Genomic DNA, 14,305 nt, shown 5'->3' on the forward strand with positions numbered 1-14,305 from the left:
AATGTCAATATTAATTGTTTTTCGTTGCTACTTATGAACCTTTTGATATTTTGTAGAGACCCATATAATTTTAATCATTAAAATGTTTATTAAATGCCTAATTGGGAAAGTATGGCTTAATTGGTGGTTAATTGAATTGAAGATTGAGGGAGTGTGGGTGTGATTTAAAGATATAGGGGTATATAAAGGGGAGTGTGTGGTGTAGGAGATAACATTTCTCCCATTCTCACACACACACTCTCTCTCTCTCTCTCTCTCTCTCTCTCTCTCTCTCTCTCTCTACCGTCCTCTCTCCAGCCGAAAATCTCTCTCTCCTCTCCTCTCACTCAAAAACTCCACTCTATCTCACCAAAACCTCAAGGATCCACCCTCATTTCACCCCCTCTACGTGATTTAGGACTCGTATCTTGTTGGGTGAAGCTCGGAGAGAAGTTCTTGGGTGATTTCAGAGTTGAAAAGTCTAGGGTTTGCTTGCTTGATCTCTCGTTTGAAGCTTCCATCTCGAGGTAGGGACTTCTTTGCCACTTTTATGAGTTTATATGTTGATTAGGTGTGGAGATCGTGTTTTAAATCATTGGTTATTGTGTTGTGCTTGCCCTTGAGTTTTCTGCACAAAATCGTCGTTCGTAATGTCCCCGTATCGTGTATCGATACGCTGAAGGAATCTGCATTCCAGTAGCTTCAGAATCTGTCGTAGTGTTCCCGTATCGAAGCAATTATTTTTGTATCGATACTCCTTGGCTTTCTGGGCAGTTTTGCCCATGTTGCTCTGATTCGACCATTTTGACTCAAATCACTTCTAAACCCTTTGGACACCTCCTAATCTATTCCAAGCATGTCCAATTAACTTCCTTTGATTCATTGATGTTATCCTTAATCCGTTGGCCTTCCATTAGTAAGGAACGAATAGAAATTTACTTGATTAAAACCGCGTTAAAATGAAACTTATGGATTGATTGATTACTTGAGAGTATTGGTGGCATTGTTGGTATAACGTATGATGTTTCATGTACAAATATGATCATGAGAAAGTTTTAGTTTGCATATTACATAAGAAAGTAGTTGTTTGGGCCGGAAGTTGAGATAAGGAGTCTCGTAACGCAAGGGGTCGTAATACGGAGACTCGAGTGGGTCTCGTAACGCAAGGAGTGATAATATGGTGATCCAAGTGGTTAGGGTTCTTTGTAACGCAAGGGGTGGTGATAGGTGCTGAAAAGCACCATTTATTCCTATTGACTTAGGTTTTTTCGGTCCTATCTAATGTTATTTAACGAGCTTTAATAGGTTTGTGGTGTTTCAAGGCTTATGGAGCATTCGGAAAGGATTTGCAGTAATAATCGTGAGTTAAGGATGTTCCGGAGGGATCCACGACAAGAAGAGGAGCAAAACAACAAAAATTGGTCTCGCTGGTCTGGACCAAGGCATGGCTGGTCCGGACGACCAAGGCTGGGCACGATTTGGACAATCTATTTTTCTGGTCCAGACAAAGGACCTGTTGGTCCGGACCAGCGGGCAACAGCACATCAATTTTACGTTTCGATCGTTTTTAAGTCTTATTTGTTTTGGGCCGAGACTATAAAAGGGAGGCTTTAGTTTATTACTTAGGTTACTTTTACTTTTCCAGAGATGACAGAAAGAGGCGCGATAAGGAGATTTGTTCATGTCTTCCATGTCTTCTTCAATCTCAATCACATCTTTCTTCTCCATGGCCGGTTAAACCCCTTGTCTAGGGGGAAGATGAAACTTCGCACCAAGTAACTCTATTTTATGTATGGGTTTTAGGTTTATTATTCGGATCGATTGTATAATTAAGAACCCTTTCCGTTTCAATTGAATGGAATGATTTTGATGGTTTTAATCTATTGAGTATTTGTATGCATGCTTTCAAATACGAGTTATACAATGGTTTTCATCGATTGTGGTTAGAGTTCTGAGATAGATTATACTCGTAAGACGGGCCGTGCCGTTAGGTAGCTAAACCGTACTTTTGAGACGGTTCGTGCTATGAGATAATCTATATCTTTTAACAACTCAATTATTTTCTAAATGATTATTGCTAGGGTTTGTAAGCTCTAATAATAATCCCTTCTGATTGGGTTATTTACAAGGACACCCCCCTAACTATCACGTTTTGTTAACATGACCTCCCCATCTTCAAAACTCGGCAAGCTGATCCCACCCCCCCACCCCCCAACTATCAAAATTCGTAAACTACACCCCCTTCCCATAATTCCGTTTAAAAATTGGACGGAAATAGACGAAGGGCTAAATTACCCTTTTCTTTCCGTCTAAAGAAAGAAGTAGGGTTAGGGTTTGGGTTTGGGTTTGGAAACATCAGACCGCATGCCTCCTCCTCTCCTCTCCTCTTCCCCGCTCTCTCTCTTCTCTCTCTCTCTCTCCTCGAAACGCAAACCCCAAACCCAACAACAACAACAACCTAATCCTCATCTCCATCACTTACTCCATCACTCACGTTCGAAACCTTAAACCGAATCTCGTCTTTCCATCTACTCGTTCGTTCGCTCGATGCCAAACCCAGTTGCAGACCGTACAAGTTGAAGCATTGGAAACCCTAATCTCCTCGTTGAAAATCATCATAAGTTAAGTTGTAAGTTCCTTATTTATAACTTTAGGCTATAAAATCATATACATTTTGGGGGTGGGGGGGATTTGGAACCCTAAAATTTCGATTGGATTTTTTTAATGTTGTACCTTGAAATTAGGAGATTTACGCCTATAAAATACCTTGAAAATATGTGATTCACAGTTGTAAAATACTACACTGAAACTTCGATTGGAGGAACCCTAAAACGTCGATTGGAGTTTTTTTAACATTAAAAAAAGACATTTTTGGGGAATCTATTTTTTTAATCAGCAACTACAAATTACAATACTACACTGATTCTTTAATACACTGAAGTCTCTCATTTTTTTTCCACATTATTGGATCTGACGACATTAGGGGTATTAAAAAAAGTGGGAATTTTTAAGTTTTCAGTAAAATAGTCCTTTCCCGAAAATCCAAATTGAGTGGTCCCTCTTTGTATGGTTTTCATGTTTTTGTTTTTTTTAGTTTCAGTTGACATTTGTTAAATTTTAATTTTTATAAGTGTTTGTATGCTTTCCATGCAGTTTTTTTTGTAAGTCTCAGTTGAAATCATTTGATTAATAAAGTGTTTGTATGGTGTTCATGAGAAATTGCATCCAGTTATTTTATAAGGCTCAGTTGAAATCTTTTCATTAATAAAGTATTTGTTTGGTGTTCATGAGACTGTTCCATTTTATAAGACTATGGGTGGTTTTGTTGGGGTAGTTTAACTTGACATCCTTTTATTTCCCTAAGTATTTGTATGTTAGACTTTTTTTAATCAACTCTTGTGTTGTAGATGCAAAAATGGAGACACTTGACTTAAGGTGTACTTTGTTAGCTTGTGTTGGTGGTAAGCTAGTCAGAGGGGCCCACTGGGAATACAAGGATGGGGTTACTGCTGAAATCAAGGTAGACCCAGATTCCTACACTTTTTACGAATTCATGGATGTAATTAGGGAGATAGGATATACAATTCAAGAAGATAACATTAGTGTGTATTATACACTTCCACCTGACATCAACAATGGGGTAGTTGCATTGAGAAATCATGATGATATGGTTAACATGTTTGCAGCACATTTGTTGAATGGTATCAAGTATTTCTCTATTGATATTTATGCTGACTGTCCTAACGTGGTTGATTCAGAGGATGAGGAGTTGATAGAGGAGTTGATAGGTGTAGACCAGGGTTGCATAACTGAGTTGAGAGGTGACCAACAAGTAGGAGAAGGAGAAGAACAGGGAGATGGTGATCAATATGGAGAAGTAGGAGAAGGACGAGGAGGTTGTGATCAAAATGGAAAAGTAGGAGTAGGAGAAGGATAGGGAGGTGGTGATGAAGATGGAGAAGTAGGAGTTGGAGTTGGTGAAATGGATGATGATGATAGTTCAGACACTGAGTGGTTGCCCTATGATGATAGCTCTACTTCCACTGCCTCTTTTAGTGGGGTAGAGGAGTCTTCTAATGAGGAACAAGAGGAGAGTATTCCCTTGGTAGGTTTAGGGAAAAGCTTACTTAGGAGTTTAGGTGAACAAGAAAATGAGGGTAGTTCTGATAGTGATGATGATAACATTGCACCTGAATTTGATGAAAATGGGAGGCCTATTTTTCCTGAGTTCAAACAGAGTTACATGAATAAACCTCAGTTAATAGAAGGGAAGAAATTTCCTAATGTGGTGACTTTTAGGAAATTATTGAGGGAATACCACATAAAAGAGGGGTATCAGTTCAAATTTTTAAAGAATGAGTCTAAGAGGGTGACTGTAAAGTGTGCACTTGATTGTGGCTTTAGACTTCATGCTTCTCCCATGTATGAAGAGAGATCCTTCCAAATTAAAAAGATAGATCAATAACATTCATGTACCAGGACATACACTAATAATAATGCAACCTCATCTTGGCTTTCCCAAAGGTACTTAGCCAAATTTAGTGATGCCCCTGAGACTAAGGTCAGTTCAATGAAGAAAACAATTAGGAGGGAATGGTTGTTGAATGTTTCAGAGAACAAAGTGTATAGGGCAAAGAGAAAGGCACTTAAATTGATAAGGGGAGATCATAGAGGGCAATATGCCAGGTTGTGGGATTATTGTGAGATGGTTAGAATACAGAATCCAAGTAGTACTGCTAAAATTAAGGTGGATACAGAATCCTTGCCAAAGGGAGGACCAGTGTTTGAGAGGATTTTCATAAGTTATGATGGACAGCTGAGGGGATTTCTATCAGGTTGCAGACCTATAATTGGGTTAGATGCCTGTTTTTTAAAAGGTTCCTTTGGAGGTCAATTGATGCATGCAGTTGCAAGAGATGCCAACAATCAGATGTTTCCTTTAACATTTGCTGTTGTGGAGTCTAAAACAAAAGCTAGCTGGACTTGGTTCATGGGGTTGCTGGTAAATCTGATAGGAGATCCAGAGGAAAGAGGATGGTGCTTTGTCTCTGACAGGCAGAAGGTACTTTATTTGTAATTACTGTATTTCATTACTTAAATAACTGCCATCTGTTTTTTGTTTATGTTTACCGAACATCTATTTTTTATTTTTTTGTTTCACTTAGGGCTTGATACAAACATTTGCAGAGTTCTACCCTAATGTTGAACATAGGTACTGCATTAGGCACATGTACTCAAATTTCTCAAAAGTATACAAGGGTAAAGAATGGAAAGACCTAATGTGGAAGGCAGCATCAGTGTACACAGTTCAAGAGTTTAAGTACCATATGAATGCCATTAAAGAAATTGATGAGGGTGCATATGAGTACTTGATGAGTGAAGACCCTAAGACATGGGCTAGGTGCATGTATGGGTTAATGTCAAAATGCAATAGAATGGACAACAACACTAGTAAAGCATTCAATCAAGCAATCAAAGATGTAAAGGATGAACCAATTCTGACCATGTTGGAAAGTATTAGAAGTTATCTCATGACAAGGTTGCAAATTAGGAGGCAAATGTGCATGGGCTGGGAGGGTACCCTATGTCCAAGGATTAGGAGAAGGGTTGAGAAAACTTGTAAGCTGATGGGGGAATGCCAGGTTATTTACAGTGGTGATAAGATTTATGAAGTAATGACTACACTCAGGACATTTGTTGTGGACTTAAATGAGAGAACCTGCACATGCAGGAAGTGGGATGTGTGTGGGATACCATGTCAACATGGAATGGCAGCAATCATCACTGACAAATCTAATCCTGAAAACTTTGTTGATGAGTGCTTCCATATTAGTACTTTTGCCAAGATATACGACTTCACCATCAAGCCAATTCCTGACCAAACAATGTGGGTTCGTAAGGACTTAGATCCTATAGAACCTCCTCTTTTTAGGGTCAAGAGTGGTAGACCAAGAAAGACTAAGAGGAAAGGGCCTGATGAACCAATGAATCCAACAGGAGGTCCCTCAAAAGGAGTCAAGAAGTATTACGCATGCCTCAAATGTAGAATTTGCAAGCAGCCAGGCCACAATTCTAGGACATGTCCTCAAAAACCAAGCACAACTGTTGAACAAGTAAGAACATAAATCATTTCATTAATTCGAAACAGGTTGTTATTAATTTTTGTTTCCTTGAGTCAAATGAGTACCATTTTTTTTTTTTGTACAGGAAATGGCAATGGCAGAGGACTTGGAAATGATAATGGCAGAGGAAATGATAATTGCAGAGAAAAGAGGACTGGTTCCATGCACAAGTACTGGAAGGGAAAAGGACAACAACACTGGGAATGGTAGGGGAGCAAAAGTAGGAAAGACTGGTCCTAGTGGAGGAAGAGGAACAGGAACAAAAGGTAGAGGGGGGAGAGGGAAGGTTGGTGGTAGAGGAGGTGGTGCAAAAAAAACTGGTAGAGGTGGCACAATGGTGGTTGGAGGGACTGGTAGAGGTGGTGACCCTGCTCCAAACAAAGGACAAGTGGTGGTTGGAGGTAGAGGGAGAGGTGGAAGCACTCCTGCACTTCTTGGAGTTGTTATCAAAGAGAGATGTCAACAAAATGGTGGACGCAATGGAAAATGTCAAGAACCAACTATTGGGAAAGGTAAAGCACCAGTTATTGCAAAAGCCAAAGTGCCAATTCCAAGGTTTGGAGGTGCAGAAATTGTTGCCCCAAGGGTTGGTCTACCAAACCCATAGGTATGAAACCCAATTAATCTCATAGATTTAGTAAGTTTCAGTTTATAGTCCATACTATAAGGTGTGCATGACATATTTTTGAACTTTCATTACATGGTGTGAATGTAGGGATGGAGGAGATCCACTAGGTTAGGGAATGCAGTTTTTTGGAGTCAGCTATCAAGTTCTTCTACTGCATCATGTGCAAGTGCTAGTGGAAGTGGCAGTGCCACAATGCCAACCACTCCAATCCCCAGGCTGGACTCCCAAGGAGCAACTTTAACCCCAAGTTCAACACAGAAATCTGGAATTTGAATATGGTTTAGGGAATGGTTTAGTTAGGATGAAATTTCCCAATGTGTAATGGGTTTGTTGTACCTAATGGAACAAGTACTTTCTTTTTGTTGGTTCCCAGTACTGACTGTAAATATTTGTGGTTTCCAATACTTTAGCTTGGTTGCCATGGCAGTAAGTTGGTTGCTTTACTTGAACAAGTATTTTTTGTGTAATCTTGGAATGTAATGTTGCCAATGGTTGTAATGTCAGTACTGAACTTGTTTTGGCAGTAAGTTGGTTGCAGTAGTTTAACAAGTATTTTTTTTTGGTAATGCCAATACTTTAACAAGTATTCTGAATTGGCTATTCCCATATCTTCTGAATTCTCATGTTTGCTGTTTTCGAACTGTCATTTGCTATTTAGTAGGCATTTGGTGTTTATTATTACCATTAAACTGCCACTTACTGGCATCAAAGCATGGCACTTGGTCTGATAAACACTTTGTTGTTGCTGCCATGGATAATCTGTTTGTTGTTGCTGCTGTATTACCATTCTGAATTCTCATGTTTGCTGCTTAGGCCATGACTATTTTCTATTAAGAGAAATAATGGTTATCTGGTGTTCATTTTCTTATTGAACTTGTTCTTTCACACATGCTTGTATGTCTTTCAGCATCTACAGTTACTCTTATAAATGTCACAGGTTATTGAATTAGTCTTTGTTCTCAATTGAAGCTCAGTGGATGGTTACAGTGATGATACAACAGGTTTTGAATATGACGATGATAATGACCAAGGATCATGGGATTACTTACCTTTCTAAAATATTGCTGATGAACCATGGCACTTGCCCTTTTGTGAGTGTTTTTATGTTATGCAAGTTACCTATGATTTCAGTACATCTATTTGTCTTACAGAGTCTCAGGGAAGATTCACCATAAAGAATGCTTTCCCTCTGACCGTCTGATACATCAAATGAGAGCTGCAACAACAACATCTCTCTTGGTGGCGCTGCTGCTCGTGCCAAGCTATTGGCCAATCAAGAAGATAGGGGAAATACATTGTTTAGTTGCAACCATTATCGAAAGGTAAGTGATAATACTTCTGCGTTTTTGTTTCTCTTTATAATGGTAAGCCTGTTCACTGTATGTAAGAAGCTTAAATGCTATTTTCTCGTTTGTTGGTCTCTTATAGTAGTTCTGTTGTTTTCTTGTGCACTGTTAGGTTGAATAATCTGTTATGCATAATCTGGAAATACCATGGTGGAAAAAACATGCTTTTCATTCATAGCTAAGGCAAATACAAATATTTTCCGTAGGGGTATTATGGTTCACACTTGACATAAGCACACCAATCACAAACACAATGACTACCACTACTATGATGATGTTCCTAAAATAACTTGGTCCTATCTCTCTAGTCTTCCTTGCTCCAATCTGTGCATAGTAGTTGTAAGCTTGACATTCATTTCAGTCAAGTCTGCCAATTTGACAACCAGTGCATCATTTTCTTCTTCCACCATTTGTTTTCCTCTTTCCAACCTCTCAGTTATCATTTTCAATTCTTCAACTTGTTTCTCAAGTTCTTCCTTTTTGGCTTGCATGATCTTGCATATTCCAAGCCTCTAGGACACGTTTCAGGATCTATCCAGACAAAGAAATTGCATCCATGTTTTTTTTGAAAATAAAACATAAGCATATTGCATTGTCTAATATTTTTTAAATGTCCTAACAGTTAGATAATTTGGTGTATTCAAAAACTCAAAAACTCAAAAACTTACCTTGTAGTTTGTACACCCAAGGAACCTTCTTCCTGGATTTTTCACAGTTATTGAAGTTTGCATCACAACCCTTCGACCATATCTGCATTTTTCATCTCCATCATACTGAGATAAGTTGGTGGTGTAGCTAGAGCTAGAGCTGCTCATGGAATCTGGGTTTGGATTTCAAATCTGGGTTTGTGTGGGATTTGGAATCAGTGGGTTTTGGGTTTGTGGTTTGACTGAGAGTTTGATGGGGAGATGGGGAGGGCAGGAGAGATGAATGAGTGAGATGAGAGAAACAAACCTGGGTTTTGAATTTTCAAAGATTTTAAATGTGGATTTCTATCTATAAATGGGGGAGATGGGAGATGGGGTTGGAGAATAAGAGAAGAAGTAGATGGGGGAGCAAAGACAGAGGGGAGCAGAGAGAGAGCAGTAGAGATTTGAAAGAAATAGCTGCTTTGGTGGGTGAGAGAGGGAGAGAGATGAGAGAGGTCGGAATGAAAGAGAGAGAGAGAGTATGACGATTTGGGTTTTGGAAGAGGGAAGAGGTATAAATACCCCAAAACCAATTTCCCGCCCTTAGCAAAGGGTATTTTTGGGTCAAATTTCATTTTTCCATCCAATTTAGCCGTAAAGTTAACAGTTCTTAGCAAAACTAGGACGGAAAGGGTACGGAAGGGGTGAAGTTGTCAAGTTTTGATAGTTGGGGGGTTCAGTTTGCCGAGTTTTGAAAATGGGGGGTCATGTTGACAAAACGTGATAGTTGGAGGGGTGTACTTGTAAATAACCCCTTCTGATTCAAATAATTAATCTCGCCTATGCATGTTGGAGTTACGCGGTCGAGGTGGATTCGAACCCTAGATTTTCTCTCCAATCGTTATAAACTTTTCATTTAATTATTTCTCTTAGTTTAATAAATTCTCCAAATTCAAACAACCAACTTCTTTTGCCCGAATTAATCTAAAAATTAATTGAATTTGTCGTAACTCAGCCATACTGTCTCCGTCGGAATGATACTTGGTCTTGACCACTATTCTACTGAGTAGTAGTTAATTCTTAGTTTTATAAATATATTTTTGACATGGAAGACACGGTCAAATTTTGGCGCCTTTGCCAGGGACAGTTTGCACGGTTGCGTTAATTTAATTAGTTTTTAGTTTAGTTCATTGTTATTTATTTTTATTTTGTTTGTTAGTTTTGGTACTCTTAGCTAGAGGTTACGATGTGACAAAACGAGCAAAGATCACTATGGAGAAGCGGTGCCGAGATATAAAGCGATTTCGTTGACCCACAGTGAGTTTGTTCTTCTTTTTGGCAAAGTAGTGTCTGTGTCTGGAGTACCCCATTTTACACATGTGGGGTCCTAAACTTGCATGTTTGGTCATCGGTCTTTGGAATCCGAACTCGTACCTCTTAATTTGGATTTAGATAGGAGACGTAGGGATAACAAAAAGACCAACTTAGTCACAATGGCAGATGATGCTAATAGAGCACTTGTGGTACCTGACCCTCTCCCTCTCAACTCACACTTCGCCCCCACAGCTTACACTACACCATCATGTGTACGATTACCCACAATCACGGCTAATCAGTATGAGATTAAGCCTGGTACACTCCAAATGCTCCCTAAGTTTCAAGGGCAAGCTCAAGAGGATCCATATCAACACATCACTGAATTTGAGGCCCTTAGTTCCATGCTTTTAATTCATAATTTTCCAATGGATGCATTGAGATTGATTTTGTTTCAATTCACTTTGATAGGGAACGCCAAACATTGGCTTAGTACTTTGCCAACTAATTCTATAACATCTTGGGCACAAATGAGTGCAGCATTCCTTAAGAAATTCTTCCCCATAGGAAAAACACTCAGACTTCGGCAGGAGATTACCACTTTCCAGCAAGCTGAGAATGAACAGTTCTATGAGGCTTGGGAGAGATATGGGATCTCATTCATAAGTGTCCGCACCATGACATACCTAAGTGGCAATTAATACAAAGTTTTTATTCTGGGCTGCTTCTACCGCATCGTGTGATGGTTGATGCCCCATGTGGAGGCTCTGTGATGGTTAAAAGTGAAGAGGAAGCCCGGCAATTGTTCGAAACTATAAGCGAAGGGTCCCTACAAAATGTTTCTTTTGAGAGGAGAGGTAAGTCAGTCACTACTGGTTCTGATAAGCCACGAGGTATTTATGAGATTAAACCATCTCACGACCTCAATTCCAAAGTCAAAATACTAACTGAAAAGGTTGAAAAGCTCCTTTGTATGGGACCAGCCACCTCACAACCTCCACTTTCTCAGGAGACATGTTCTTTATGTGCTAGTCCGACCCATTTCATTACTGATTGTCCTACGGCCCCACAATTCCCTATTTTTATGGAGGAACAAGTTAATGCTGCACAAGGGTACACTAATGCACGAGGTTTCTCACAACCAGGTAATGATCTATATTCTAGTACTTACAACGCGGGTTGGGCCAAGCATCCTAATTTCTCGTGGAGATCGCAAGAGCAAGGCAGTTCCTCTACCCAGCAGCCTAGGCCTTTTAATACTCTATTCAATCCAGCTACCGATCGCTCACAAAACCGCCAAGCACCCAGCCAATCCTCACGGGATCCATCCTTCGAGGACAAGGTGCTGCAAGCACTTAACCGTTTAAATGATACCCAACAGCAAGTGCATTCTAATACCCAGCCCATCTTGCAGCTCGAGACCTAAGTGGGTCAAATAGCCAATGCACTTAATCGTAGGGAAGAAGGTAGGTTGCCCTGTCAGCCTGTTCAACCCCCTGGAGGACAGTTTGTGGTTAATGACCTGCCTCTTGTTGATGCTAAGGTAATCATGACTTTGCGCAATAAGAGAGAGGTCAAAACCTGAACAAAGAAAGCGAAATTGAAGGAGCATTTGGCTCCCTCCGACCGCAATGACTTTGGGGAGGAGAGTTCACAGAGTAAACAAGTAACCCCTCCAGTCACACCTGCATCACCCACTTCTGTGTCAGCAGGTCCTAAGGTGCCACCCTATGTGCCTAAAGCCCCGTTTCCATCATGTTTGAATGCACCATCTCCTTTTCCTAAGAGGGGAGCATCTATGGAGGATACCCTTGAGGTATTCAAGCAAGTAAACGTTAACATCCCACTCATAGATGCCATCAAACAAATCCTAACTTCTGCAAAATTTCTGAAGGACCTTTGCACTCAAAAGAGGAGAAGCCGAACCAATGTGTCTAAAAAGGTCCTTCTCACCGAGCAAGTGAGCTCTATTTTTCAGTCTGACGCTCCCCTTAAGCTGCAAGATCCTAGTACCTCAACTATTGATATAGTCATTGGGAGGCATGCCATAAAGCGCGCACTTTTAGACTTAGGGGCTAGTGTCAACTTAATTCCATACTCAGTGTATGAACAATTGGGGCTTGTGGAGTTGAAGCCCGCGTCGGTTACCTTGCAATTAGTTGATAGATCCATTAAGATGCCACGTGGAGTAGTTGAGGACAATCTCGTCAAGGTTAATAATTTTTACTTTTCGGCTGATTTTATAGTCCTTGACACAGAACCAGTGCAAACCCTCAAAAAGCAGACTTTGATTATTCTTGACCATCCTTTCTTAGCAACCGCGAATGCTAATATTCATGTGAGGAGTAGAGAGATGGAGGTGACCTTTAGGAACATGACCCTTAAGCTTAATGTTTATAAGGCCGCGAAACACCCTCCACTGGAGGAAGACTGCTTCGCAGTCGATGTCGTGGAGGACTTGGTGGAGGAGGCATTGCCTTATGTTTTGACCGATGACCCGTTGGCCATTTGTTTGGCACACTTTGGGTATGAGGAGTATGATATCGATCAGTCCATCGAGGAGGTGAGTCTGTTACTTAATAATTCACCTCCAAAGTGGACAGCACAGTTTGAACCTCTTCCCGCACTTTCTGATGAGACCGCCACTCCGTCTATTGAGGCTCCACCGAAACTTGAGTTGAAGCCACTTCTGGCTCATCTCAAGTACGTGTTTCTAGGTACCGATGACACTCTTCTGGTTATTATTGCGTCTGACCTTTCTGTCACACAGGAGGGTCAATTGGTTGAGATACTTAAAGTAGTATAAGAATGTGATAGGGTGGTCAGTGGCAGACGTAAAGGGTATTGATCCCTCTGTGTGCACGCATCGCATTAATTGCGAAGAGAATGCCAAACCATCATGTGAGATCCAACGAAGGTTGAACGCGAATATGAAGGAGGTGGTAATGAAAGAGGTTGTGAAACTTTTGGATGCGGGTATCATATACCCCATCGCGGATAGTAAGTGGGTAAGTCCCACCCAGGTGGTGCCCAAGAAGTCGGGCATAACTGTGGTCGAAAACAAGAGAGGTGAGCTTGTCCCGACACGTGTCACCACGGGGTGGCGTGTTTGCATTGATTACCATAAGCTCAATTCCATGACTAGGAAAGATCACTTCCCATTGCCTTTCATTGACCAAATCTTAGAGCGGTTAGCGGGCAAAAGCTATTACGATTTTCTGGATGGCTATTCCAGATATAATCAAGTGCCCATCGACCCTGCAGACCTTGAGAAAACTACCTTTACTTGTCCTTTTGGCACTTTCGCTTACCGGCGTATGCCATTTGGTTTGTGCAATGCACCCATTACTTTTCAACGGTGCATGTTGTCTATTTTCTCCGACATGGTGGAGGAGTTTCTCGAGGTCTTTATGGATCATTATTCGGTCTTTGGGACCTCGTTTGATGATTGTTTCCACAACTTGAGCAAGGTGCTTGAGCGATGCATTGACAAAAATTTAGTGCGAAGTTGGGAGAAGAGCCATTTTATGGTTCAAGAGGGATTGCGACATGTGGTGTCTACGAGGGGGATTGAGGTGGATAAAGCTAAAGTTGACTTAATTTCGTGACTCCCTCCCCCATCTTTTGTTAAGCAGATTAGGTCGTTTTTAGGGCATGAGGGATTTTACCGCCACTTTATTCGTGATTTTAGAAAGATTACTAAACCATTGTGCGATCTCCTCGCCAAGGATGTGCCGTTTGTGTTTGACGAGGCATGCACGAAGGCCTTTGTCAAGTTGAGAGATGCCCTGTCCTCCGCACCTATTATGTAGTCACCCAATTGGAAATTACCTTTTGAAATCATGTGTGATGCATCCGACTACGCAGTTGGTGTTGTCCTTGGCCAACGTGTTGACAAAGTTCCCCATGCGATTTACTATGCGAGTAAAACCCTCTTCGATGCTCAATTGAATTACACCACTACAGAGAAGGAGTTGCTCACTGTTGTTTTTGCGTTAGACAAGTTTAGGTCGTGCCTCCTCGGGTCTAAGGTTATTGTGTATTCTGATCATGCTGCATTGCGTCACTTGCTTTCTAAGAAAGATGCAAAACCTAGACTCATTAGATGGATTCTATTTCTACAAGAGTTTGATTTTGAAATTCGGGACAAGAAAGTTTCCGAAAATTCTGTGGCCAACCACTTGTCGAGGATCCTTGTTGACTCCTCATGTGACAATGTGCCTCTCCATGACTCATTCCCCGATGAGCAATTGTTTGAGGTGTCGCAAGTTCGGCCTCCGTGGTATG

General features: G+C 40.8%; 2 protein-coding genes across 2 annotated transcripts; both read left to right on the forward strand.

Moving 5' to 3' along the window:
- Positions 1–4,273: 4,273 nt before the first annotated feature.
- On the forward strand, positions 4,274–7,262 carry LOC131326619 (uncharacterized). Its single transcript, XM_058359464.1, has 4 exons — positions 4,274–5,041; positions 5,145–6,092; positions 6,187–6,708; positions 6,817–7,262. The coding sequence occupies exons 1-3, from the start codon at positions 4,550–4,552 to the stop codon at positions 6,706–6,708; spliced, it is 1,962 nt and encodes a 653-aa protein (XP_058215447.1). The 5' UTR covers positions 4,274–4,549; the 3' UTR covers positions 6,817–7,262.
- A 4,198-nt stretch (positions 7,263–11,460) lies between these two features.
- Positions 11,461–12,824, forward strand: LOC131327603 (uncharacterized). The gene is made up of 2 exons (XM_058360752.1): positions 11,461–11,484; positions 11,625–12,824. The coding sequence occupies exons 1-2, from the start codon at positions 11,461–11,463 to the stop codon at positions 12,822–12,824; spliced, it is 1,224 nt and encodes a 407-aa protein (XP_058216735.1).
- Positions 12,825–14,305: the final 1,481 nt, after the last annotated feature.

This window comes from Rhododendron vialii, chromosome 5a, assembly GCF_030253575.1.
Source record: "Rhododendron vialii isolate Sample 1 chromosome 5a, ASM3025357v1".
Taxonomy (NCBI): Eukaryota; Viridiplantae; Streptophyta; class Magnoliopsida; order Ericales; family Ericaceae; genus Rhododendron; species Rhododendron vialii.